The sequence below is a fragment of the Coregonus lavaretus genome (assembly GCF_964263955.1).
Source record: "Coregonus lavaretus genome assembly, contig: HAP1_SCAFFOLD_7746, whole genome shotgun sequence".
NCBI lineage: Eukaryota > Metazoa > Chordata > Actinopteri > Salmoniformes > Salmonidae > Coregonus > Coregonus lavaretus.
The window spans coordinates 1-24,973 of NW_028166109.1; the positions used below are offsets into that span (position 1 = coordinate 1).

At 46.0% G+C, this 24,973-nt stretch overlaps 2 protein-coding genes across 2 annotated transcripts; one reads left to right on the forward strand and one right to left on the reverse strand.

Moving 5' to 3' along the window:
- Positions 1 to 16: 16 nt before the first annotated feature.
- On the reverse strand, positions 17 to 17,252 carry LOC311114404 (lysine-specific demethylase 7B-like; the record flags this gene model as incomplete). The annotated part of the gene is made up of 12 exons (XM_084189663.1): positions 17,140 to 17,252; positions 8,261 to 8,346; positions 7,583 to 7,700; positions 7,244 to 7,404; positions 5,307 to 5,448; positions 4,752 to 4,938; positions 3,888 to 4,050; positions 1,621 to 1,815; positions 1,422 to 1,513; positions 1,081 to 1,167; positions 563 to 814; positions 17 to 302 (listed from the first exon to the last, which is right to left on the reverse strand). Coding segments are annotated over exons 1-12 (1,867 nt in total), but the record flags the coding sequence as incomplete, so codon positions are not given.
- Positions 17,253 to 19,084: 1,832 nt separating this feature from the next.
- Positions 19,085 to 24,822, forward strand: LOC311114405 (endoplasmic reticulum-Golgi intermediate compartment protein 2-like; the record flags this gene model as incomplete). Its single annotated transcript, XM_084189664.1, has 8 exons — positions 19,085 to 19,162; positions 22,505 to 22,651; positions 22,733 to 22,841; positions 22,951 to 22,997; positions 23,093 to 23,160; positions 23,251 to 23,291; positions 23,779 to 23,880; positions 24,723 to 24,822. The coding sequence occupies exons 2-8, from the start codon at positions 22,546 to 22,548 to the stop codon at positions 24,820 to 24,822; spliced, it is 573 nt and encodes a 190-aa protein (XP_084045790.1). The 5' UTR covers positions 19,085 to 19,162; positions 22,505 to 22,545.
- Positions 24,823 to 24,973: the final 151 nt, after the last annotated feature.

A 24,973-nucleotide genomic window follows, 5' to 3' on the forward strand; every position in this document is an offset into this window, starting at 1 on the left:
CAGCATCATGACTTACTGAGGTGGTCTGCTTTCTCCTCTCCTCCCATAATGCTGTGCTGCTGTTCCTGGTCTGACTCTGTCTTCATCTCCTCTCTGCTCTTCAGTTGGCCCACGGACGACCTCTCACTCTCCGCCTTCACCGGGCTGCTAGCCGTGCTACTACCTGGTCTCCTCGCGTCTCGGATGATTCGTCCGTTGTGCAGCGTGAGACGCAGGTGTGTGTCTGGGTTCTCAGCAGCAGCGGCAGAGGCGGTGGACACCATGTTGAACTTCCCATACACCGGGGGACAGAAGGTAGGGTCCTGTGGTACAGAGAGACAGGGTTATAGGAGAGACCAGGACTCATTCAACACAAGTATCACACCTTTCTATTGAATTGTATTACTCTGTAGTATGGGAACACTTGTTTTTTGTAGGAGTAATGCACAGAAAATAGCAATGTGGCTTATTGATTGATCTAATGATTATTTCCAATAATAACAAGGCATTTCAATGTGACATATGCGAGAGAATGTGTGACATTCTAGTTTTGCGTTGTGGGAGTTTGACATGTTCCTCTCACCTCCTCCAGAGGGCCCACCTCCAGCCTCTTGAGCACCTCTCTGGTGTGCAGCTCCAGGATCTCCAGGTTAGAGGGCACCTTAGGACCCTGCTCCTCCTGCTTCTGCTGCTCCCGGAGCTTCCGGGCTGCCCGCCGCGCCTGACGAGCCGGGCACACCCTCTCCAGCGTGGAGCGCGTGGACGGACACTGCCCTCCGCCACTTCCCTGAGATTTCACTGGCTTGTTGGTGCCACCACTGCTGCCCTTGTCCTCCTGTTGGGACACACATAACATTACACCATTAGAGGAGGGAGGGGTTTGAACACAACCTCAATCTTTAAAATCTACTCTACGCCTATGGACAAGGAAGTCGCAAGAGAAAGATTGCCAGTTACAAACGAGGTGCAAATCCATCACATCAGTGACATACGGCATGATACTGAAAGATTAATTAGAATGACCAGTCAGATTGAGTGCTCCTCCACCTACACAAAGGTGACACTCCTCAACCCTCCACCCCCTGTGACCCCAGCCCTTACCTCCAGGTAACGTATTTCCTTGGTCAGCTCTTTAATGAGATGGTTGGGCCTGATATGGTCCGGGACCTCGCTGGTGGGCTCTGTAACCTGCAGACAGAATGTTCCACACACAATGAGGGTGGAGTTGAACAGACAGGCTCTGTTTCCACCACTGGCACAGTGCCATCAGATTCTCCCCCCCCCTCAATCAGAGCTCAGCTGGGCGAAACCATTCAGTCTAGATATTCGTCAGCCAACATTGTAGAGTCAGGTGCAGTATAGAGAAGGTGAAGCCGGTACCCTCACCCATAGATACAATGTTAAAAGAACAGAAATGTTCCATTTCATTCTGTGCCCCTCACCTCTCTCTTCAGCCAGGTTTTCAGTGGACTGATTAAAGCTTTCACTCCCTCCACTAGGTAGGTCTGGGGCGGACAGTTGTCTTCTCGCAACTCTGAGAAAGAGAACAAAGTCATTATATATGTTTTTTTATGATGCTTGTGAAATAAAATAAAAAGCCAATAAAATATATTGTAGTATTTTGTGGATTTTGTTGCTCACCTTTCAGGGTCTCCAGCAGGTTCTTGGCCACATACCAGCAGATAGCCTCAAAGTAGGGAAACTTGAAGAGGTCTGGGGTCTTCAGACGACGCTCCATCTCGTAACACCTGAGCTGCATGCTAATGTTGAGGTTGTGGAGGAAGTTGCCTCCAAACGCCATGCAATCCTGAGAGGTGAGGACGGCATGGATCCATCCTGCAGAGGGCAGCACACACACAGTCAATGTTTGACTTGCTGACTGTGATAATACAAGGACACTGTGGCTAGGTGTTGTATTTGCCAAACGGCAGGCAAGCATCGATCATCATGTCATCAGAATAAGACCCTTGATATTTATTGGAAAGGAGCATCAAGCTCATCACCCTGTGAAGTTCATTATGACTTATTACATCTGTAGTCTAATAAACTGCATGCTTTCCCGAATCGTAGTGGGAATACCACACAACATATCGTGTGACTCCAAGTTTACTTCGATATGATGGTTTCCATCGCATAAATAACTTTACCGACACAAAAAGATCCCACCTTGTCTAGCGTATTTTGTTTTGACGACACATTTTGTGTCTCCATCAGGTCTGTCGTCACATTTTCTATCTGACATCTACTTTACTCGCATAAAATACGTTGGATGGAAACCTGGTATGACACACAAACACCAACCTGATAAAAACCCACGTGCACACACACACTGTTATCACTGACCTGATAACACAAACATACAGGGTTCTCTCAGGCCAGCCTGACCTGGTCAGGTTAAACACAAGGCACTGACATAAGAGCCAGGCAGTGGGTAAGAGGACTTTCTGCCCTGCTCTCAGATAAAGCAGTGCTCTTTATACCTCCGGAGGTGACAGAAAGCAGAGACGGAGGTGACACAGCAGGCACTGACAGGGTTACGGGGTGACGGGGTTAAGCGGCCAAGTATGTTGTGCTCTACCCCCTCCCCAAATCTCTATCCCACCTCTCCACACTCCCTTAACCCCCTGGAGAAGAAACAGCTGCAGCCCTGGTCCTGATTAGTCAGAACCTTTACTCAAGGTATACAACTTTGGGAGCATTTTAAAACATGTGTGGGGTTTCTTCTTGTTCCTATGGGAGTATTGACACAGAAATGTATGCATACCCTGAACTTGTGAAACGTCTGTTGCTTGAGTTGCACACTATTGCTGTTCTGAACCGATTACATATCCTGTATAGTTTTACGTGAACCTCAGGTGATCTCCATAGGCAAAAAAACATGGAATCCTGTGTTCTACAAATGTAATACGACTCCACCATTAGGTAAGCTTATGGAAGGATCCATGTGGTGATAACGGAGACTGTGAGATCAGGGTAAATCACTAAGGACATGAGTGAAACCAACTGATGACAAGTCGTACTCTAAAAGCCATCTGTAGTTACTGAGGAGAACAACGGGCATGTGTTAACCATGAGGTTCTGCTTACTGCGCTCGCCCTTTCATGGCTCTCTAAACGTGTTACGTCATCAAGACATGGGGTGGAATGTGAGAGGTGAATTACAAGTCACATGCTAAAGCAGAGGGTTTGCTGAGGATAAAGTAGGCCCAAGTGCTTCTAATATGGTCGCTTTCATGACATTACCCGTGCAATTATTCCATTAGGGCACTTTCTATTGTGTTATGAAAAATATAGACGTGTGTCTAATGTCTAAGCTGTTGCTGTTTCCAAATTCTCTTGGCAATGACATGTCATCAGTGTTTTAAAAAATGGAGTAATTTTCCTGGCAGGCACCCTGGGAAACTAGACTGTTTTGTTTCTGTCTACTTTGATGATGTAGACTGGTTTCTCTATGGAGGGGCAAACAAGGCTACCAGATTGTCTATTTATAGATCACCAAAAGCAGGAATGTGAGAGAGGTATTTAAGGACACAGTGGAAAAGGTATTTTAGGGACACCGTCTAATTCCTGAGGGGTTCCTGTGTCACACGGTCACAGGGCCAGTCTACATCATCAGTGGTGACCCCTCTATGACCCCTCTACATCTATACTGCAGTTCCAGGAACACAAGGCTGTTTAGCTCTTCTCAGGAAAACTAAATACATGGCCTGTTACAAGAGAATGCAAATAAAGACCAAATGCTTGTGCACACACACCAGTGGCGGCTGCTGAAGGGAGGACTGCTCATAATAATGGCTGGAACGGAAACTATGTATTTGATACCATTCCACCTATACCGCTCCAGCCATTACCACGAGCCCGTCCTCCCCAATTAAGGTGCCACCAACCTCCTGTGACACACACACACACCTGTGGGGATGAGCAGCGTGGTTCCTTGCTGCACGACACACTTGTAGCACTTGTCCACCTTGTCCCCGAAGAACACTTCACTCTGGTTGGGGGAGGAGCTCCACGCCTCGTATAGTGCAAGGTTGGCCTGGGTCGGCTTGATCATGTAAAATATCTTCTCACCCTGGAAACACAAAGAGAGTAGAGAGAGTTAATGAGAGTTAATTTTGAAAAAGCATCTTAACCCAAGAAACGTCACACTGTGACTATAAAATTAGGGGCACTTAGATGTCTGCTAAAATGTTTCATGTCAGAGACACACAGATGTGGTTGACTTTTACACACCAGTGGTTTGTTCTTCCATTTGGGTGCATTTCCCAGCCCTATTTTTCCCAAGCTGAGCTGCACATTGCTTCTATAGCTAACGAGAGTTCCTGCCAGCCAGCCTGGTGAAGTCACCATGAACACAAAGCGTAGTTTGTGATTAGCAGCCGTTGGTTACTTTGCTGCCGTTGGAGGGATCATTAATTACCACGGCGGGGACAGAATTTCCCCTGGAGATTGCCGACGACTAAATGTACTGCTGAGGTCAACTTCCGCCAGGGTACCCAATCAGCCTAGATTGCGCTAAATAACCCCCCTATGTACAAACACACTTGATTAAATGTCAGCGAGCATTACAAGTGGTGAGGGGAATGCCAAAGAGCGAGCCAGGCCATCGATGTATCACCAAACAATGTGGACAGAGTTGATTTTATTGACTTGCCAAACTACGACAAACTGCACTTAGCTCACTGCTAGGATTTGATAGCCTAGCACTCATGTAGGACTTGTAACTAACACACACACACACACACACACACACACACACACACACACACTCACCCAGAGAACGTGGTACCACACAGAGGTGCCCCCGAAGTCTATGTGGAAGTCAGTATAGCTGTTCATGACCCCCATGAGGCAGTACTTCTGGACAAAGGGTTTGGGGAAGAAGGAGTCATCTGGCCAGTAGTTCTCCACCCAGGACATCTTCTGAGCTACATTAGGTACCACCACCTGATCTGCCATCCTGGAGGACAGAGAGTGTGGTAAGAGAGGTACGGCTACTTAAGAGGGTCAAATCACAGTAAAAGTGCTGAAATGTACTGAATAATGATATTATTGATAATAAATTGTTTGATCACTTTCGTCATGAGCGGTACATGCGGCAGAATGAATTGTTGATTGTTTGTGTTCATTCTTGTTATCCCCTTGTGTTGTATGTGTTTTTGTAACACCCAAAAATGCATCATGAACGACTCAACTTGACAGCAGTCAGTGGTTACTCTTGGTTTCTGTTTGCATGTCTTGTAAATAGCATTCATTTAAAATATATCCATTTGAATAGAGAGAGAGTCAGCAATGGAGTATTAGAAGTAGGACCACATCACAACTTACTTGGTATCAGAGAACTCCAGGCTGATAACGTTGAGCACCTTGGGCCGATGAGGCTTGTAGTAATACTTGACAAACTCTTTCAGCTTCATCTTGCTGTCTGTTTGCCTGGCCACGTCGATGACGTCAATGACTTTGTCACCGCCTGTGGACGACAAGAGAATGATGACGAAGCCGTTTACACTCAAGGTCATATAGTTGAGCAGACAGCGAAAAAGTATCAGTCTGCCCATGGAATGATCATCCCTTTCTGTCTACAGTCTAACAGTTGAGCCATTCATTCAGATATAATACATTTGGCTAAGAGAAAGGACCATTCCTATTGAAGTGACATTGACACCAGGGTAAGGATTTTTAATGGGAGTCAGTGGGCGAGGGGATCTGAACTCTGAAGCTCTCTGGCATTTCCATGTCTCTGTACAACTCCTAAGGGAGAGACTGGCACAGCCAATACGCCAAAGGAGCGGATGGAGTGAGGCAGACAATCTGTCCAGTCCATATGAGTCCCAGAGGTAGAGACTGGGGAAGGGGCCACTGTCTTTAATGTGTGTGTGTGAGGGTAAAAAACCACCAGCACACACAGCTGGGAGGCAGTGAATCAAACGGCACAGTGAAGGCCGGGGAGAGAGAGAGAGAGGGACGGAAACAGGGCCTGTCGGCAGTGTAACACAGGACAGCTGGTGCTTGTGTGATCCCCACCACCACCACCCCACACACACACCTCCCTAATGTTCCCCAACCCCCTACACACCACACACACACAGTGGGTCCAGCTGGCCAGCGTCTGATGACAGGGAACAGCTGGAGTTAGGGTAGCGAGCCAAACAGAGAGAGCAGAATGGTGTGTGCTCAGTCACTACTAGCCAACTAACCCCAAAACAGACCATAGTAAATACTCCACACTACCCCTTTATATAGTGGCCATAGCACATGGTCAAACTATTTATGTGTTTTAAGCAATGCGTCTACACCTGGCTTTCACTCCAGCTAGACAATGTAGGGTTCTTACAGACACAATCCATTCACATTATATTTAGACTGAAAACTCAACCTACCCCCAAGGAGGAACGACATTAACCACACAATTTTAAGTACTGGGAGGTGACAAATGCCATGCGGTTTATCCTAAGCTGGCCGACCATAGTCTAGGCTTGGGTAACCCCAGGAGACAGCAGGTTCCAGGCCTGTCCCCCATTGTGTCCCAACTGTAAGGAGGTAGGTAACCCGATCCTCCTAGTGTTCTGTCTCCACCCAGTCAAAACACCTGTGCTGCTTCACATCAGAGCAGCTTAATGCTCAACAGAGCATGGCAGAGAGGGTGTAATATGAACTTAATGATAAAAACACAAGCGGGTTTGGGTTGCGTTGGGCGTCCAGTCGGCCCAGATAGCTGTGGGTTAGTAATGGGCTTGTAATAGGAGCCTTGTGGTACCAGGCCTTTCTATTCTATAAAAGAGCGGAGGTGGTCATGTTGGGGGCTGAGTAAGACTAGCCCTGCCCTCCTTTAGGGCTTATTCAGCCATTGGGAGATGATTGATAAAGGGGGTAAATACCCTCTGAACCTGGCAACACTCAACCTGGCAACCTGTTTGTTTGACGGACAGATGGTGTCCGCGCAAAGTTAGGCACTCACTATCTGACAGAGAATGCATTCATTAGCTTTGAATTATATTCTATTTCAAAGCAATAGGTATAGCTAACATACGTCATATCAAATAGGCATCCCATGCAGTAGACAGGCATTGAATGGGTTGGTGATCAGCCTTAGTTTGTTGTTCTACATGTTACATTTCTGCCCTGCTACTCCATTTATTTACTTTGACTCCGGGGATGTTTGCAAATAGACAGAGCAAATCAAACCCAGGGTGCTTGAGCATGCCCACACCCACACAGAAACAGTACACACAAACAGTATGCACTCTCGCTCTCTATGTCCTTACCGACAACTTGCTCCACATCTTTGACAGAGAAGGATGGTGGAGGCAGCCTGAGTCCCAGTCCCTCCATGTTGGACACAGCGATGGGGTACTGCCAGCCGTGGCTTTCCAGGTACCTCTGGGTCACCTGCTCCCCAGGCATCCACTGCAGGATCTCATCCCCACTGCAACACACACACAGACAGAGACAATGGTTAATGGCAAATTCCTCTTGATATGTTAAACCCAATGAGGGAAATTGAGAACATAATACATGTTTAGCATTGTGACTAAAACAAAGATCACAGTCTTGTTCATAGCTTGGCATCAGAGTCCTTGGTGGTTGGTGTTCTGGGCATCTACCTGGCAAAGGTCCTGTTCTGGAGCTCCTTGACAAACACAGAGGTGCCAGCTTGCACTGGCTTGGTGCCATTGTCCAGCTCTGTGTAGTCATGCCTGTGCCAGTTGTTGCGTTTTTTCACTGTAAGAGGAGAGACGCAGAACATCAGACTCACAGAACACCACAGCATTCACTGGCCCTGAAAATGATCACTATAGCCGGTGACAGACCTGAGACGAATATGTACTGTATTATTCAATCTTCTTCACTTAAACCAACAGAGCCTTGTGAATTATGGATAATAGTCATTAGTCTTGATAATATATATTCCCTAGCACAGAGGCCAAGGTGAGGGCCATGCCCAATTTAAGTGGAAGGATTACGGCCCCATTCAATTAGCCTGTTAATGTCTGGCCCCGGGCTCTCAGGGGTCAGCCTCCTCTAAATCAGACTGGAGACCATACTGCTCTCCTGGGGACAGTCCATCAGCCATGGAGGGAGAGAGGGAGAGGGAGAGGGGGAGGGATGGAGAAAGGGAGAGAGTGAACAGGCACGGGGGAGATGGTAGAAAGGACAGATTGGAGAGAAACGGGGAAGAGAGGGTCGAAGGAAAGAGATGGTGAGACCCACCGAGGAAGAGAAGACAGAGAGAAGACAGGATGGACAGAGAGATACACACGAACACAGACTGGAATACTGACTCAAGGAGGGTCCGTGTTGGGGTTCACAGTTAGGACAGTGGTAAACATCAATGTCCACCGCATGGTGCTCCTCCACCTGGACACAGCTGTGAGGAGACAGGAGACATCACATTACTGTCAGTATACACACACAACTGTTAAACAGACAGCACCGTGATAGCCTGGTCCCAATATTTGGCGTCACATTGACCATAGGAGTTGGCACGTCAGCACAAACAAATCTGGGACCAGGCTAGCGCAATTGTGTTTTCACTGTCAGATCCAATAAATGAACTGACGGGACAGGAGACTGTTCTCTCCAGGATCATAACACCAGAGAAGCTGTTGTGGAAACAGACTCCCTCTCACTGATATCCACAACCATGGTTCTAGGGCCCATGCTCTGGACAGCTTGAGGGCTTGTGAGAGTGATTAAGAGGGTTTTGTACACAATGGAGTCAGTCCACTGCATGAAATAATTGACTTTGTCTGGGGGGACTCCTACTTACATGATTTAAAGCGTTTGGGAAAAGGGGTCACATACAAGTTTCTCTCACTGGGTCATCCTTTGGGCCAGATTTGAGACATTTACATTTACGTCATTTAGCAGACGCTCTTATCCAGAGCGACTTACAACCCTACACCCTATAGCCAGTGGGATAACCACTTTACAAATTTTTTTTTTGGGGGGGGGGGGGGGGGGGGTAGAAGGATTACTTTATCCTATCCCAGGTATTCCTTAAAGAGGTGGGGTTTCAAATGTCTCCGGAAGGTGGTGAGTGACTCCGCTGTCCTGGCGTCGTGAGGGAGCTTGTTCCACCATTGGGGTGCCAGAGCAGCGAACAGTTTTGACTGGGCTGAGCGGGAACTGTGCTTCCGCAGAGGTAGGGGAGCCAGCAGGCCAGAGGTGGATGAACGCAATGCCCTCGTTTGGGTGTAGGGACTGATCAGAGCCTGAAGGTACGGAGGTGCCGTTCCCCTCACAGCTCCATAGGCAAGCACCATGGTCTTGTAACAGATGCGAGCTTCAACTGGAAGCCAGTGGAGTGTGCGGAGGAGCGGGGTGACGTGAGAGAACTTGGGAAGGTTGAACACCAGACGGGCTGCGGCATTCTGGATGAGTTGTAGGGGTTTAATGGCACAGGCAGGGAGCCCAGCCAACAGCGAGTTGCAGTAATCCAGACAGAAAAGATATCATGATTTTGCTAAACTGACACCCTGTTCTGACTGTCTGTGTGGCTGTGGATAGTGAGGTATAGGAGGAGCAGAGGAGTGATAGAGAGGTTAGAGGTAAACATTGAGCCAGAAACACTAGAGTACAGTGTATGTGGAAGACGACCTCTGGTGACCTTTTGGCCCCTCACTTTTTTAAAGGAGGTACGAAAATTCAAGCAACCTTGAAGTTGGGAGGCGATCGTTTTTTTTGGGTCTGGAGGACAGTGGCGTTAGGGCAAGGAATTAGTTAGGGCAAGGAGTTAGTTAGGGCAAGGAGTTTTCCTCCAGGGCCCTAACTATAACCTCTAGGTGACTGTGGGGCAGACCTTCCCTATTGGCTATTTACAGACTGGGAGTCACAACTATGTGTTTGTCTCAGTATCCCACAGAACTGCGACAGTGTCCGCGTCACTCAAACCACTATACCACCAAACCCCCGACCGCCCCACAACAGCCAGACCACAGGCAGTAACACACATCTGGTGCATACCAAAGCTCTGTTCCATAAGAGAACACTGAATAACACACAGAATCCTTTGAATAGGCTTTGAGTGTTGCCATTATGCGTGTAAAAAGGGAGAAAAACAGCAGGCAGCATTTTTGTGTCAACGGGGTATGGGAGGAATCTAAGCCAGCACTTTTAAAGTAAACAAAAATAAAAATGGTCTAAGGTAAACTTTGGTTTCAGCTGACGAGCAGACAGAGACTAATGTGGACCAATATATTTTGCTGCTCTGACATGGAAGACTATATAGCATAAAACACTAAGGGCCTATTTCTTCATAGGCACAATCTGTTTTCTTGCAAAAAATAAATAAAATATGAGTTGCCCTAGTAGCTAGTTTAAGAGGCTTTTGAGTTCATGAAGAAGGGAACAACTTTGCCAATCTCAAGCAATTCCGCCTTCTTCCCTCTCTGCAGTCTCTCTCTCATTCAAATCTCCCTGCTCTGTGACTAGTCTTCAGTGGGCACATTTTAATTAGTTTGAGGTCCTGCTCTCTGAAGTTTGGAGTGACACAAACAGTTGAAATCTTCCTTTCAGTGTGAAAACAAAAAACACTGGGGGACTTGCTTAGGGTGGTAAATGACAGCCATCAAAGTTCCAGCTCACTCAGGGTCCAGGAGTTAGCCTGGAGGCTAGGTGCTGTGTGAGGATATAGTAAAGGTTTCAATAGCAGATAATATAATTCTATTTTCACCGAGGGCCTGGGAGGGGACACAGTTCTAACCAGCCACTACGTTGATCTGAGTGGAAATTGCAGGAAATTGTCAAGAGAAACAAAGGCCAGCAGGAAGCGACGTCACAACTGAACTTCCTCTGGTGGCGTGTTGTTGCTGGTTAAGTCTACTTAGCAATTGGGTTGTTGTTCAGCAGGATATTGATAGACAGCAGCACACACGCTCACTAACTGTACAGCCTGAAGCTATAACAGGTTGGGACTGGGAGTAATAACCGAGGTAAGGAAGAGAACCTTGCCTGATTTTAGGTAGGGTTAAGAGTTTTTCCTGGTCAGGTCATTGGGAAAAACTCAGGGCACCATTTATAGAAGATCCAATGCTATAAACTCCTTCAGTATCCTAACCCTGCCCCCTACCGAGTGGCCTCCACAGTCCACCTCCACTCACTTCCTACGTCAGCGGTCAAGACGGAGTAGAATGCAGCAGTGGGCTGGAATCTTGGCTCCTGAGGTTGCTCAGTGGCCTTGCTGGGGAGACTAGCATGAGTCACGGCACCAATTATGTGACCCCAGGCCTGCCATGAATTCTCCTGCCTGTCTGTCCGGGTGGGACGTGCTAGAGAGCGTGCGACAGAGTGAGCGCGTGGCTGAGGTAAGCCAGGGAGGGACTGAGCCAAGCAGACCTCCTACACCGCCTCCTCTGCCTGGTCATCTTGTGTAACACCAGCGCAGCGCTGGCCGGCACGGCGGGAAGCAGGGCACTGTGCCACCACACTGACGCTGCTTCTTCCCATGCGCAGGCATGACGGGTTGGGTGAGTCACTTGGAAACTGGTGGGCTGGGGAGTGTTGATGATGATGCAACTTGTGTAGCTACTTATCCTTGAAGTCAAATCAATCTCACTCTTTAAAAACTACTGAGGCTGCCCCATCGAAGACAACAACAAAACTATAAATCTGGCTTAAGTTAAGAGCTGTGTGGAAGACAAAACTTTGGTATTTAGTGTATAGTAATAAATCAAGTGACATCAGCCCTGGGGGAAATAAAGCCTAATATGGGTCTGTGTGTGTCTGTCACTGTCTCACCACTCTCCCAGAAACAATGCCAGCCCCCTGCCAATGGTGGGCAGACACCAGCAGGAGGTCAAACCATAGAGATAGACAGAGGACTCATCTTTGTATCTGTGCCATTATAGCATCTGTGACAGCATGGACAGCACCATTGAGGCAATCTTCATTTTAAAGTAGTACATGTTCTTCTTCATTGGCTGATTGCTCCCAACTCCTAGGAATCCCCACCCAGTTGCCTACTTTAAAAGGGTGGAAGCCCTCGATGGCAATGTCCATGCTAAAACAGGTTATATCCATGAGTTCTCCATCTATCTCTATAGGCTAAACATCCTGTCCTGAATCAGGAGAGCTGTCAACTATCCCACCGCCATCAGCTCCTCTCCCTCTACTTCCTCTGTTGTGGAGCTGCCTGCCTTCCTGTGTGACTGGGGTTATTCATTAGTCTATGTACTGTGAGGGGTTCATTGTGTCTCAATGATCAGCAGAGACACACAAAGGGTTGTAGGCGGGCTCAGCCATTACTTTAAGCACTTAATAACCCCCCTGCATAGGGCTCCGACGCGCCTACATTAGAGAACTGGCAGATAGCTAATGGGGGAGAGAATGGGTGATGGGGAGGGGGTGAGGGGGAGGGCAGATAAACACACCTGCCTGGGTTCATTTAGACCCAAAGGGCACCTGACTCCAGCCTTTCCAAAGATTAGGTCCAAGTGGGCATAAATCAGACCATTTGAACCCTCACTGAGAAATGGAAAGGATTCCGGTCATATCAATGGGGTATAATGCACTGATAAAGGGCCTTAGTACACAACAACCTCTCTCCACCATTAGCCCACGTCACTAAGCTTCTACAGACCGCTTAGGGTACAAGCACTTCTCTGTAGGCAGCTGGAAAACAACAAAAGAGGATTGCTGCTTTGTTGTTTATGGAGCATTGCAGTTCCCCCGGGGAGGGAGTGGAACAACATTGTTTTTGGTGCAGGTTGCATTGCCTTGAGGCTCTCATGTTGAACTGAGTAGTTTCTTCTAAGGCGGTGGGGGACTGGGCTTGTGTCTTCTCACACATGCTCTCAACATAGGCCTACCTCTTTTAGTGAGCCTCATCCACCTAGGCCTTCACAGTACACACTAACTCAGTCTCTGCCACTAGATCTGTCAACACATGATTCCACTGGCAGAGAAACTGGATTGGCCTTTAGTGCAGCAGAGCATATCCTTCTAATATTCAAGCATGATATGTAGGCAAAGTAGATGTCAATCAGGCTGTGTTGCAACTTGCCATGCTACTTTTCAGAGGGTTTCTGTCAGATTGATAAAAAGGAATGCACTCAGCTAAGTGTGGCTATCCTTAGTAAAATCCTACTTTCAACTCCTCATTGCATTTCCAAGAGCGCAAAACATTGGTCCATTCTCCCCATTTCCCCTCAGCTGCAGAACCAGTCTGAATCCAAGTTCGCCCTTGTGTCGTCATCATTAGCGGACCAACTAATATACCGTGACTCTAAACGACTGGAAATCAATACGACGCTGTTGACCTCCTAATCAGCATTGATCAATCTGAGAGTAATGTCATTGGCCTACTCCAGAGACACAAAGACCCCACTAATGAATGTAAACATGATACTAACCATCAACTGAGGTAATAATAATAATAATAATAATAATAAGCCATTTAGCAGACGCTTTTATCCAAAGCGACTTAGAGTCATGTGCGCATACATTTTTACGTACAGTGGGGGAAAAAAGTATTTAGTCAGCCGCCAATTGTGCAAGTTCTCCCACTTAAAAAGATGAGAGAGGCCTGTAATTTTCATCATAGGTACACGTCAACTATGACAGACAAAATGAGAAAAAAAAATCCAGAAAATCACATTGTAGGATTTTTTATGAATTTATTTGCAAATTATGGTGGAAAATAAGTATTTGGTCAATAACAAAAGTTTCTCAATACTTTGTTATATACCCTTTGTTGGCAATGACACAGGTCAAACGTTTTCTGTAAGTCTTCACAAGGTTTTCACACACTGTTGCTGGTATTTTGGCCCATTCCTCCATGCAGATCTCCTCTAGAGCAGTGATGTTTTGGGGCTGTCGCTGGGCAACACAGACTTTCAACTCCCTCCAAAGATTTTCTATGGGGTTGAGATCTGGAGACTGGCTAGGCCACTCCAGGACCTTGAAATGCTTCTTACGAAGTCACTCCTTCGTTGCCCGGGCGGTGTGTTTGGGATCATTGTCATGCTGAAAGACCCAGCCACGTTTCATCTTCAATGCCCTTGCTGATGGAAGGAGGTTTTCACTCAAAATCTCACGATACATGGCCCCATTCATTCTTTCCTTTACACGGATCAGTAGTCCTGGTCCCTTTGCAGAAAAACAGCCCCAAAGCATGATGTTTCCACCCCCATGCTTCACAGTAGGTATGGTGTTCTTTGGATGCAACTCAGCATTCTTTGTCCTCCAAACACGACGAGTTGAGTTTTTACCAAAAAGTTCTATTTTGGTTTCATCTGACCATATGACATTCTCCCAATCCTCTTCTGGATCATCCAAATGCACTCTAGCAAACTTCAGACGGGCCTGGACATGTACTGGCTTAAGCAGGGGGACATGTCTGGCACTGCAGGATTTGAGTCCCTGGCGGCGTAGTGTGTTACTGATGGTAGGCTTTGTTACTTTGGTCCCAGCTCTCTGCAGGTCATTCACTAGGTCCCCCCGTGTGGTTCTGGGATTTTTGCTCACCGTTCTTGTAATCATTTTGACCCCACGGGGTGAGACCTTGCGTGGAGCCCCAGATCGAGGGAGATTATCAGTGGTCTTGTATGTCTTCCATTTCCTAATAATTGCTCCCACAGTTGATTTCTTCAAACCAAGCTGCTTACCTATTGCAGATTCAGTCTTCCCAGCCTGGTGCAGGTCTACAATTTTGTTTCTGGTGTCCTTTGACAGCTCTTTGGTCTTGGCCATAGTGGAGTTTGGAGTGTGACTGTTTGAGGTTGTGGACAGGTGTCTTTTATACTGATAACAAGTTCAAACAGGTGCCATTAATACAGGTAACGAGTGGAGGACAGAGGAGCCTCTTAAAGAAGAAGTTACAGGTCTGTGAGAGCCAGAAATCTTGCTTGTTTGTAGGTGACCAAATACTTATTTTCCACCATAATTTGCAAATAAATTCATTAAAAAATCCTACAATGTGATTTTCTAGATTTTCTTTTCTCAATTTGTCTGTCATAGTTGACATGTACCTATGATGAAAATTACAGGCCTCTCTCATCTTTTTAAGTGGGAGAACTTGCACAATTGGTGGCTGACTAAATACTTTTTCCCCCCACTGTATGGGTGGTCCCGGGGATTGAACCCACTACCCTGGCGTTACAAGCGCCATGCTCTACCAATTGAGCTACAGAGTCACACACACACTAAACTAAAAGCACAAGCTCTCCCAGAAATTCAAATTCTCTCACAACATTAAGAGGAGGACAGGGGAGCGCATCCATCTCTCTTCAGTCTTTTCCCCTGGCTGAGAGTGTAGGACATAATGATGGATGGTACATTGAACTTGGCTCTGTGCAGCTACCATCAATCATTCCCCTGTGTCCCATCCAGTCTCTGCTCTCTCACCACTACCAGAACCAGACAGGAGCTGGGAGTCACACCCACGCAGCCTGGAGAGAGACGCAGGTCTGTGGGCTCCAACGTGAGCCACTGACGCCATACGGGGTTTGTTGTCGTTCGTAATGCAATGTTTCAGTTTCAGTATAGTGATATCACAACAGTTTTAGCAAAAGCATCCGCAGCACAGGCCTGCTGAGTGGAAGTGAGGCTCTTTTCCTGCACAGGCCCTATGTACATGCCTGTAGTGTACAAACTAGCAGGGCACTATTTCTGTCTCCCGCACCCTACCTGGTCCATAGTCTACACCTTATAAACAACACAAAGCACTCTGGTTGGCTACTCTGGCTAGTTCCGTCTTGGAGCCATACGGGTGTATATGTGCATCCAGGGTTCAGTCACTGGTGAGAGAAAACAGATGCCCTCCCGGCCAGGCAGGCAGCTTGACACGACCCCGGCTCACACGTGGGGCAGTATGGCGGTGTGCTGACAAGCGGGCACCAGGATTCCGGAGCAGGCATGGCAGCTTCTCCGCTTTCCACTACGTTTGCATACCATCCACAGCCAGAGGCTTGCCACTCCTCATGGGAAAGAGTGGTAGAGAACCCCTGGTTTTGGAGCAGAGCAGTGTGCACGTGTGTGTTATTGGTCAATGGGGACGCTCCAATGTTTGTTCCTCTTTTGGCACATGACACAGACCCAGTCTACCCTGGCTCAGGCATCCCATCATTTTGGGCGTTGAGTTCTTGGCAGTCTACAGAGTGTAGTTACACAACAGCTTTGTCATTTCCACACAAGCCAAACTGCTATTGTATTCATTTTAGTTTTATTTTCTACTCAATACTGCCTTCTTCCACTAGGGGTATACCACATGTGCTTATTTTCGGTGAAATGGGGGATTTAAATACCCAACCTCGAGCCGTCAATCAAAAGCTCAACAATAACAATGATCATATTTTCTCATCTTAGTTTTTTTGCCACTAAATAGTTAGGGATAAAAACAAACGAGGCCAAATGAGGACACTCACTCAAATAGTAGGATTATGTAGTTTCCTCCTAAAAATGTTGATCCATGCAAGAGGTCACTTGGCTAGTGAAGTGATGCCACCAAGAATGTGCAAGAGATTGAAATGGAACGTCAATCGAATTCACAAAAGCACGTGGCCTAAATTCTCCAATAGGAAAGTCCATTAGGGTCAGGTCAGGCTGTCACATGCACGAACCTAGTCTGATTAATCAGGCTGTAATACACAATTATTGTATATTTGAGACTGATTAATTAGACTAGCATTAACCCAACTCAATAGTAAAGGATGACAAACTGGATTAAAATCAGAACCCATGCCTTTAATCGATAACCAGGCAAGTTTGTTCTCAAATCAATTGGATAGGCTAAGCCTATAGGCTTCTTTCAACAGAACAAATTTGTAAAGGGCTGGCTTTGATCACTGAGATTCACAATTAGTCACACACAAGCTTAGCTAGCTGGCTAACGGTAGCAAACTAGTAACGTTAAGCTAATTTCTTTTGACAAGCTGCTGTCGGCAAGGACATTCAAACCTCCAAGACACACGATTAATAGCCCAATAAGTACAGTCAAATACTAACTCCCAATATGTATAATGGAAATAAAAACACACTAGCTCAGTTATTTACTATTTTGTAAAGTTTAACTAGCTCTAGGTGTCAACAGAGTGAGAGACCCGTGAAGACCCACAAATAGCAATCACAACCACAAGACAATCATCGCTTATTCCCAAGCACCTGCTGTTAGTTTAGCTGGTTAAATCGATTGCATGTTTCAAGGAAGGTGTAATCTCCATACCTGCCATGAAACCAGTCGTTACAGAGGTCGCATTCAATCATAAACCGGCTCACATCATAGGACTGCCGGCAGACACAGTACAGCGGGGCCGCCGCCATCTTCCTACTGTCCCCAAACAACGCAGAAATAAAGTGGGGCGGGGATTTCGTTCCGTACGCGGAAAGAGTCGAGGGGAAACCCGATCTTATGCGAAATAAAGCATGGGGAAAGCCACGGGGGCAAGCCTATCTCTGACGTCAATTTCCAAATTATTTATTTCCATCTGGTTACTCATTGTAATAGCAAATACCTATACTTATAACATTGTGAATGATGTAAAGAGTTGTTTTTTGTTTAACTTGGTTTTACTCGACAGTGATCATTGACCTATAAACAACAGTGATATGATGCAAACTGACACAACGTGGTCAAAGTGCCCAAGGCTGCATTCTCAGCAGGAAAAGCACTGCCATTGGTTTGGCTGTTTTCATTGATTCCATTGTGAACTTGTATTTGTAATTGTTTCTTGAGATGTGTTTGAACTGCTGCTCATTTTTAGGTCAAGGACAAAGGACTCATATGGACTGGTTCAGAATACAGGAAGAGTGATCAACACAACAAAATGCTCTCCCTGCCTGGTATTTCTCATAGCGCGTGTCTGACGTGCTCTACGTGCTTGTGTGTAGGGAATAGCAATAGGACTGCCGACCCGTTTGATCTGTGTGCGCTGACAGCGCCCATCCCCCCATAAGCCCATCTGTGCAGTTCTGCATAGTCAAGTAGGCTTAATGCATGCAGGGCATGCGGGACTGTGACTGCACATATGGAAACATGCAGTTATTTGCTGACTTTGGCATGTGCCTGATACTGTATTTATACAAGAGAACAATTCATGAACCCCTCCTAAGGAGAGACAATTATGCTATTTATCAACTGATATTTCATAAACATGCCAATAATTGTAGGATTTTAACATGTGTAACTGTACCTGAGGTTGGATGTTTAAATAGCCTAGCAACAACTTGATTTGAGGGTGTTTCAGGGTGTTTAGGTCAAAGCCCATCGGTCATGATCGTGTGTATATGGCCTGGGGCATTCCCTGAGGTTTCATGACAGCTCCCTGTGGGGAGCCACGCTGCTTTAATGAGCTGTTGTCACCATAGTCGGCGTGTCTGAATAAGCATCAGCCAGGCAGGAGACTTCACCTGCATTGGTCTATTTGAGCAGAATCCCATTAGTGGAAACCAAGACTGTTCTCCGGGCAGGGCTGGTTGTAGTTAGATATTTTCTATTCGCGTCGGGGACAATTTAAGCATTTTAGCTAACCCTAGCCCTAATTCTCCTAACCTACTAACGTGATCTGTGCACGAGCCCAAAAATGCCTCTAAATTCATTATAAAGTCTAAATAGCTGGGGTTACTTCAGTTGAAGAAGCAGTGTGTGTGCCAACATGCAGTCAGGGCAGGCCAATTATAAGGGATGAAAATATGTTAAAATGGAAAACAGAATTGCAATATATAGTTAATGTGTATGATTTAAGTAAAAGGTATGTTGTAACAACATTATTATTACACTAATTTATTGTGCAATAGCAAAATACTAGGCATGATATACCTAGGTCTAAAATAGTGAAGCTAACCCAAATAGTTATCATCCTGTAAACATAAAATCGTTTAGAACTTGATAAACTGATGAGAAATGTGGAATAATGTCCTACATTTTAGGGAACAAGCTTTGAAAGAAGACAAAGAATGCGGCGTGATAATATTTTAACGGGCTCGAGCGCCATCTGATGTACAATGCGTAAAATGGCAACACCTTTAGAGCCATTCTCGAGCTCGTCGACAGGTGGCGGTAATGGAAAAAGACCAGTGACAGTTCATATCGGCTAGCGGGGTGGTCGTGTTGCTAAAGACAGGACTGGAGTTGGCACCCGGTGAAGAACGCTAGAAATTAACAAACGTATTTTTTCACTAGTTACAATGTAATGAATTGATACCTGCTTTGCAATCAATTTACTGGAATATAGACGCATGAAACCGAGGTAAGAAGAGACAATGATGAATGAATGGTTCTCACAGACAGCCATCATGAGTATCTTTGCTAACTTGTAGATAACGTTGGTGATGCTGGCTAGCTGGTGTTGTAATGTGGCTAGTTAGCTGTAAGAGGAAATGGTATTCAATGTTTACTATCACTAGCCATAGAAGAAAACACTATATAGCCCATTGACGTTGGTGGGCTATTTCATTTGTTTCGCATAGATAACGTTATTGCCCAGTGCCCACGGCCACGAATGTATCCTGGGATTTCGGTTCATTGTAAAAAAAATAATCACGGTTTTCGATTATTTGCTTTGAATGCGGTAACAACACAGAATAAAACAATTAATAAATGTCCCATGATGGTGGAAGTGACTGCCCATTACTGCTATCACATATTAACCATAATATTCACATTACTTTATTTCAGTAGTTTATATTACGTTTGTTTTATTTGATGACTTTATTATTTAATTCCAAGTCATAATCTAATCTCTGTAGAGCTGCTGCCTATGCTGTCTGACACAATCACTATTTTGTAGTTTTTCAATGTAAATAAGGCATACTTTTATGACTGCTGAAAACCAACTATCTATCACTTTGATCATTTATTTTCAGCTAGAGATACCTGGCCAAGCAACAGCTGATCTTAATAGAGCCCCACAGTGGAGGTGTCATAATACCCATAAAACCTAGCCTTCATACAGCGAAATGCTTCCAATCGTTTGTCCACCATTCATTTTTCCCATAAGGGATGTTAGAAACACTTAAAATAAGGTCTGTGTTTCGTGGAAGCTTACACTGACATGACGTTTTGAATACCATGTAAATCTCTCTCAGACAAGGTGACTTTATCAATATATTCGTCTCTATTTACTCTCAGATTCGAAAATGCTAATTAGCATCAACATAAACATCATGCAAGACTACAAATCCCTGCAAGGTCCTGCATGTCATCGCTAACTGACATCTTTGCTAACAGGTATTGTGTCAATTTAAAACTTGCACAAGACAGTAAACAGAATTCTCAATTTAAATACATTTTGCCAATTTATTCATTACTACATTTAGCTAAAAAAATTTAATCCAGAGATTCTTCCAGATCATAATTTGTATTTGTAGTTCTTTATGATAAGCAACATAAGCAGCTGATTAGGGAAAAATGAATGCTGGAAAAACGGTTGGAACCATTTCCCTGTTTGACCGCTAGGTATTGTGACTCATACTGTGGTACTCTATATCCCCTCATGATCATGCACTCTTGTCTCTTCCTTAGCAGGCGTAAAAAAAGAAAGACCTGACAAGTATTTGCAAAATGAGTTATGATCATTGTAGTTAATTACCACGTGAGCTAAACTATGTAGAATAATGGCCTGTTGGAAAATACAACTCCCTACTACATTGCAGAGTTCAGGCCGGATCTGATTTCTGTGTAGAGAAACTGTGCAATGTGCAAATTGAGCATACAGGAAAAAAAAGAATGAAATGGAATTCAAATAATTGAACCGACGTTGGTTAATTAGTTGTTTTAAAAACTGAAAAATAACAGACATTTCGGTTAATCACTCAGCACTACATGCCATAGTAACTCATTTGAAAAAACTACACTGCTCAAAAAAATAAAGGGAACACTAAAATAAAACATCCTAGATCTGAATGAATTAAATAATCTTATTAAATACTTTTTTCTTTACATAGTTGAATGTGCTGACAACAAAATCAAACAAAAATTATCAATGGAAATCAAATTTATCAACCCATGGAGGTCTGGATTTGGAGTCACACTCAAAATTAAAGTGGAAAACCACACTACAGGCTGATCCAACTTTGAGGTAATGTCCTTAAAACAAGTCAAAATGAGGCTCAGTAGTGTGTGTGGCCTCCACGTGCCTGTATGACCTCCCTGGGCATGCTCCTGATGAGGTGGCGGATGGTCTCCTGAGGGATCTCCTCCCAGACCTGGACTAAAGCATCCGCCAACTCCTGGACAGTCTGTGGTGCAACGTGGCGTTGGTGGATGGAGCGAGAAATGATGTCCCAGATATGCTCAATTGGATTCAGGTCTGGGGAACGGGCGGGCCAGTCCATAGCATCAATGCCTTCCTCTTGCAGGAACTGCTGACACACTCCAGCCACATGAGGTCTAGCATTGTCTTGCATTAGGAGGAACCCAGGGCCAACCGCACCAGCATATGGTCTCACAAGGGGTCTGAGGATCTCATCTCGGTACCTAATGGCAGTCAGGCTACCTCTGGCGAGCACATGGAGGGCTGTGCGGCCCCCCCAAAGAAATGCCACCCCACACCATGACTGACCCACCGCCAAACCGGTCATGCTGGAGGATGTTGCAGGCAGCAGAACGTTCTCCACGGCGTCTCCAGACTCTGTCACGTCTGTCACATGTGCTCAGTGTGAACCTGCTTTCATCTGTGAAGAGCACAGGGCGCCAGTGGCGAATTTGCCAATCTTGGTGTTCTCTGGCAAATGCCAAACGTCCTGCACATTGTTGGGCTGTAAGCACAACCCCCACCTGTGGACGTCGGGCCCTCATACCACCCTCATGGAGTCTGTTTCTGACCGTTTGAGCAGACACATGCACATTTGTGGCCTGCTGGAGGTCATTTTGCAGGGCTCTGGCAGTGCTCCTCCTGCTCCTCCTTGCACAAAGACAGAGGTAGGGGTCCTGCTGCTGGGTTGTTGCCCTCCTACGGCCTCCTCCACGTCTTCTGATGTACTGGCCTGTCTCCTGGTAGCGCCTCCATGCTCTGGACACTACGCTGACAGACACAGCAAACCTTCTTGCCACAGCTCGCATTGATGTGCCATCCTGGATGAGCTGCACTACCTGAGCCACTTGTTTGGGTTGTAGACTCCGTCTCATGCTACCACTAGAGTGAAGCACCGCCAGCATTCAAAAGTGACCAAAACATCAGCCAGGAAGCATAGGAACTGAGAAGTGGTCTGTGGTCACCACCTGCAGAACCACTCCTTTATTGGGGGTGTCTTGCTAATTGCCTATAATTTCCACCTGTTGTCTATTCCATTTGCACAACAGCATGTGACATTTATTGTCAATCAGTGTTGCTTCCTAAGTGGACCGTTTGATTTCACAGAAGTGTGATTGACTTGGCGTTACATTGTGTTGTTTAAGTGTTCCCTTTATTTTTTTGAGCAGTGTAGCTAGTTAGTTGATTGGAAACATGTGGTGTCAGTGACATTGCCAAGACAGGTATGACAGATGTGGGCAGCGATGTTGGTAGTAACCTGCACATTTTTTTAATTCCCATATTACACAGATTAGAAAAAAAAAACAAGGACTATTTTGTATGATTTCTCTTTCCCAGGTTAGGTGTATGAAGGGAGGACGTGGAGAGTGGTCCTGAAGATGAGGCGTCTGTACAGGAAGAAAGCCCTGAGTCTGGTGAAGGAGCTGGATGCCTTCCCCAAGGTCCCAGAGAGCTATGTTGAGACCACAGCCACAGGGGGGACAGGTAGGATTTCACTCTCAATGCTGATTCAATAGCCACTACTTTGAATGACATCACTAATGTTCTTCTCTCACCCATTCGTAGTGTCCTTGATAGCATTCACTGCCATGGCACTGCTGGCCTTCTTTGAGTTCTTTGTGTATCGGGATACCTGGATGAAGTATGAATACGAAGTGGATAAAGATTTTTCAAGGTACAAACAAATGTTGATTTTGTTTCATCAGCTCTAATTTGAGACTGAACTGTATTTTACTGCAGGTACATTATCTTGGAATCTGACAAGGCTTTTTCTTCATTTACAGTAAATTGAGAATAAACATAGATATTACAGTTGCCATGAAATGCCAACGTAAGTATTCAACCTTATCAAACATTATTTATTACAATTATTCATGAAATCTTGACCTTTGAGCCAAAGACTGAGTTGATGGTGGGCTGTTTCAGATGTGGGTGCAGACATTCTGGACCTGGCAGAGACCATGATAACATCAAATGGCATTCAGTATGAGCCTGTGAGTAGATCACTGAGCATTCTATTACATACAAATAGACTGGTGATCCCAAACCCTGATCTATTTTCTTCCCTGTGTATAAATGTTCAGGTGATTTTTGAGCTGACCCCGCAGCAAAGACTGTGGCACAGGTAAGCAGTTTACTGAGTTATTTAAACGGTGACATGCACACATACTATCACCCCATAGTGGGCTGGAGAAATGTAACCACTCTCAAATTCATAGACAGAGCTATGGATGTAAGGACTGACCATCCATGATATCAAAATGATAGTTGTAATTTTTTTTTGAGGCTATACAGTGTTTGTTTACAAGTAAGTTGTGTACAAACAAAGGAGTAAAACAAGCTTATATTTTGAGTTCTGATTGGGTTAGACAGTTAAACTAAGCTCATGAGGCATTTATAATGTTTTATTCTTCAAAAATCAATGGCTATATATAATGAATTTAAAAGTCCGAAAATTGATGTAGCAATTGCAGATTGCCCCTTTAAGCACTTTGTTAATAGTCAGAAAATCTCACTCAACCACATTCCAAAATAAAAATATATACATTTTGTCGTCCTTCCTGTATGAAATTAGTAGTTAACCAGGTTCTCTCTCTCCCAACTCTCCTTAGGACTCTGTTGCTGATTCAGAACAGGCTGAGGGAGGAGCATTCTCTACAGGAGGTCTTGTACAAGAGTGTTCTAAAGGGAGCCCCTACGGCCTTGCCCCCTAGGTTAGTAGGGCTGCCTTGCCCCCTAGGTTAGTAGGGCTGCCTTGCCCCCTAGGTTAGTAGGGCTGCCTTGCCCCCTAGGTTAGTAGGGCTGCCTTGCCCCCTAGGTTAGTAGGGCTGCCTTGCCCCCTAGGTTAGTAGGGCTGCCTTGCCCCCTAGGTTAGTAGGGCTGCCTTGCCCCCTAGGTTAGTAGGGCTGCCTTGCCCCCCTAGGTTAGTAGGGCTGCCTTGCCCCCTAGGTTAGTAGGGCTGCCTTGCCCCCTAGGTTAGTAGGGCTGCCTTGCCCCCTAGGTTAGTAGGGCTGCCTTGCCCCCTAGGTTAGTAGGGCTGCCTTGCCCCCTAGGTTAGTAGGCCTGCCTTGCCCCCTAGGTTAGTAGGGCTGCCTTGCCCCCTAGGTTAGTAGGCCTGCCTTGCCCCCTAGGTTAGTAGGGCTGCCTTTCCCCCTAGGTTAGTAGGGCTGCCTTGCCCCCTAGGTTAGTAGGGCTGCCTTGCCCCCTAGGTTAGTAGGGCTGCCTTTCCCCCTAGGTTAGTAGGGCTGCCTTGCCCCCTAGGTTAGTAGGGCTGCCTTGCCCCCTAGGTTAGTAGGGCTGCCTTGCCCCCTAGGTTAGTAGGGCTGCCTTGCCCCCTAGGTTAGTAGGGCTGCCTTGCCCCCTAGGTTAGTAGGGCTGCCTTGCCCCCTAGGTTAGTAGGGCTGCCTTGCCCCCTAGGTTAGTAGGGCTGCCTTGCCCCCTAGGTTAGTAGGGCTGCCTTGCCCCCTAGGTTAGTAGGGCTCTGAAGTGTTGTGAAAATGCATTGAGTACAGATATGTTTTCCTACATAGCTAATAGTATGTGTGTGTGTCTTCAGAGAGGGCACCGCCTCAGAGCCCCTAAGTGCCTGTAGGATACATGGGCACGTCTACGTCAACAAAGTGGCTGGGAACTTCCACATCACAGTGGGAAAGTAAGATACCTGTACACTTTTCTATAAGCGTGATATATTTAAGCAATAAGGCCCGAGGGGGTGTGGTATATGGCCAAAAAACCATGGCTAAGGGCTGTTCTTATCCACGACGCAACACGGAGTGCCTGGGTACAGCCCTTAGCCGTGGTATATTT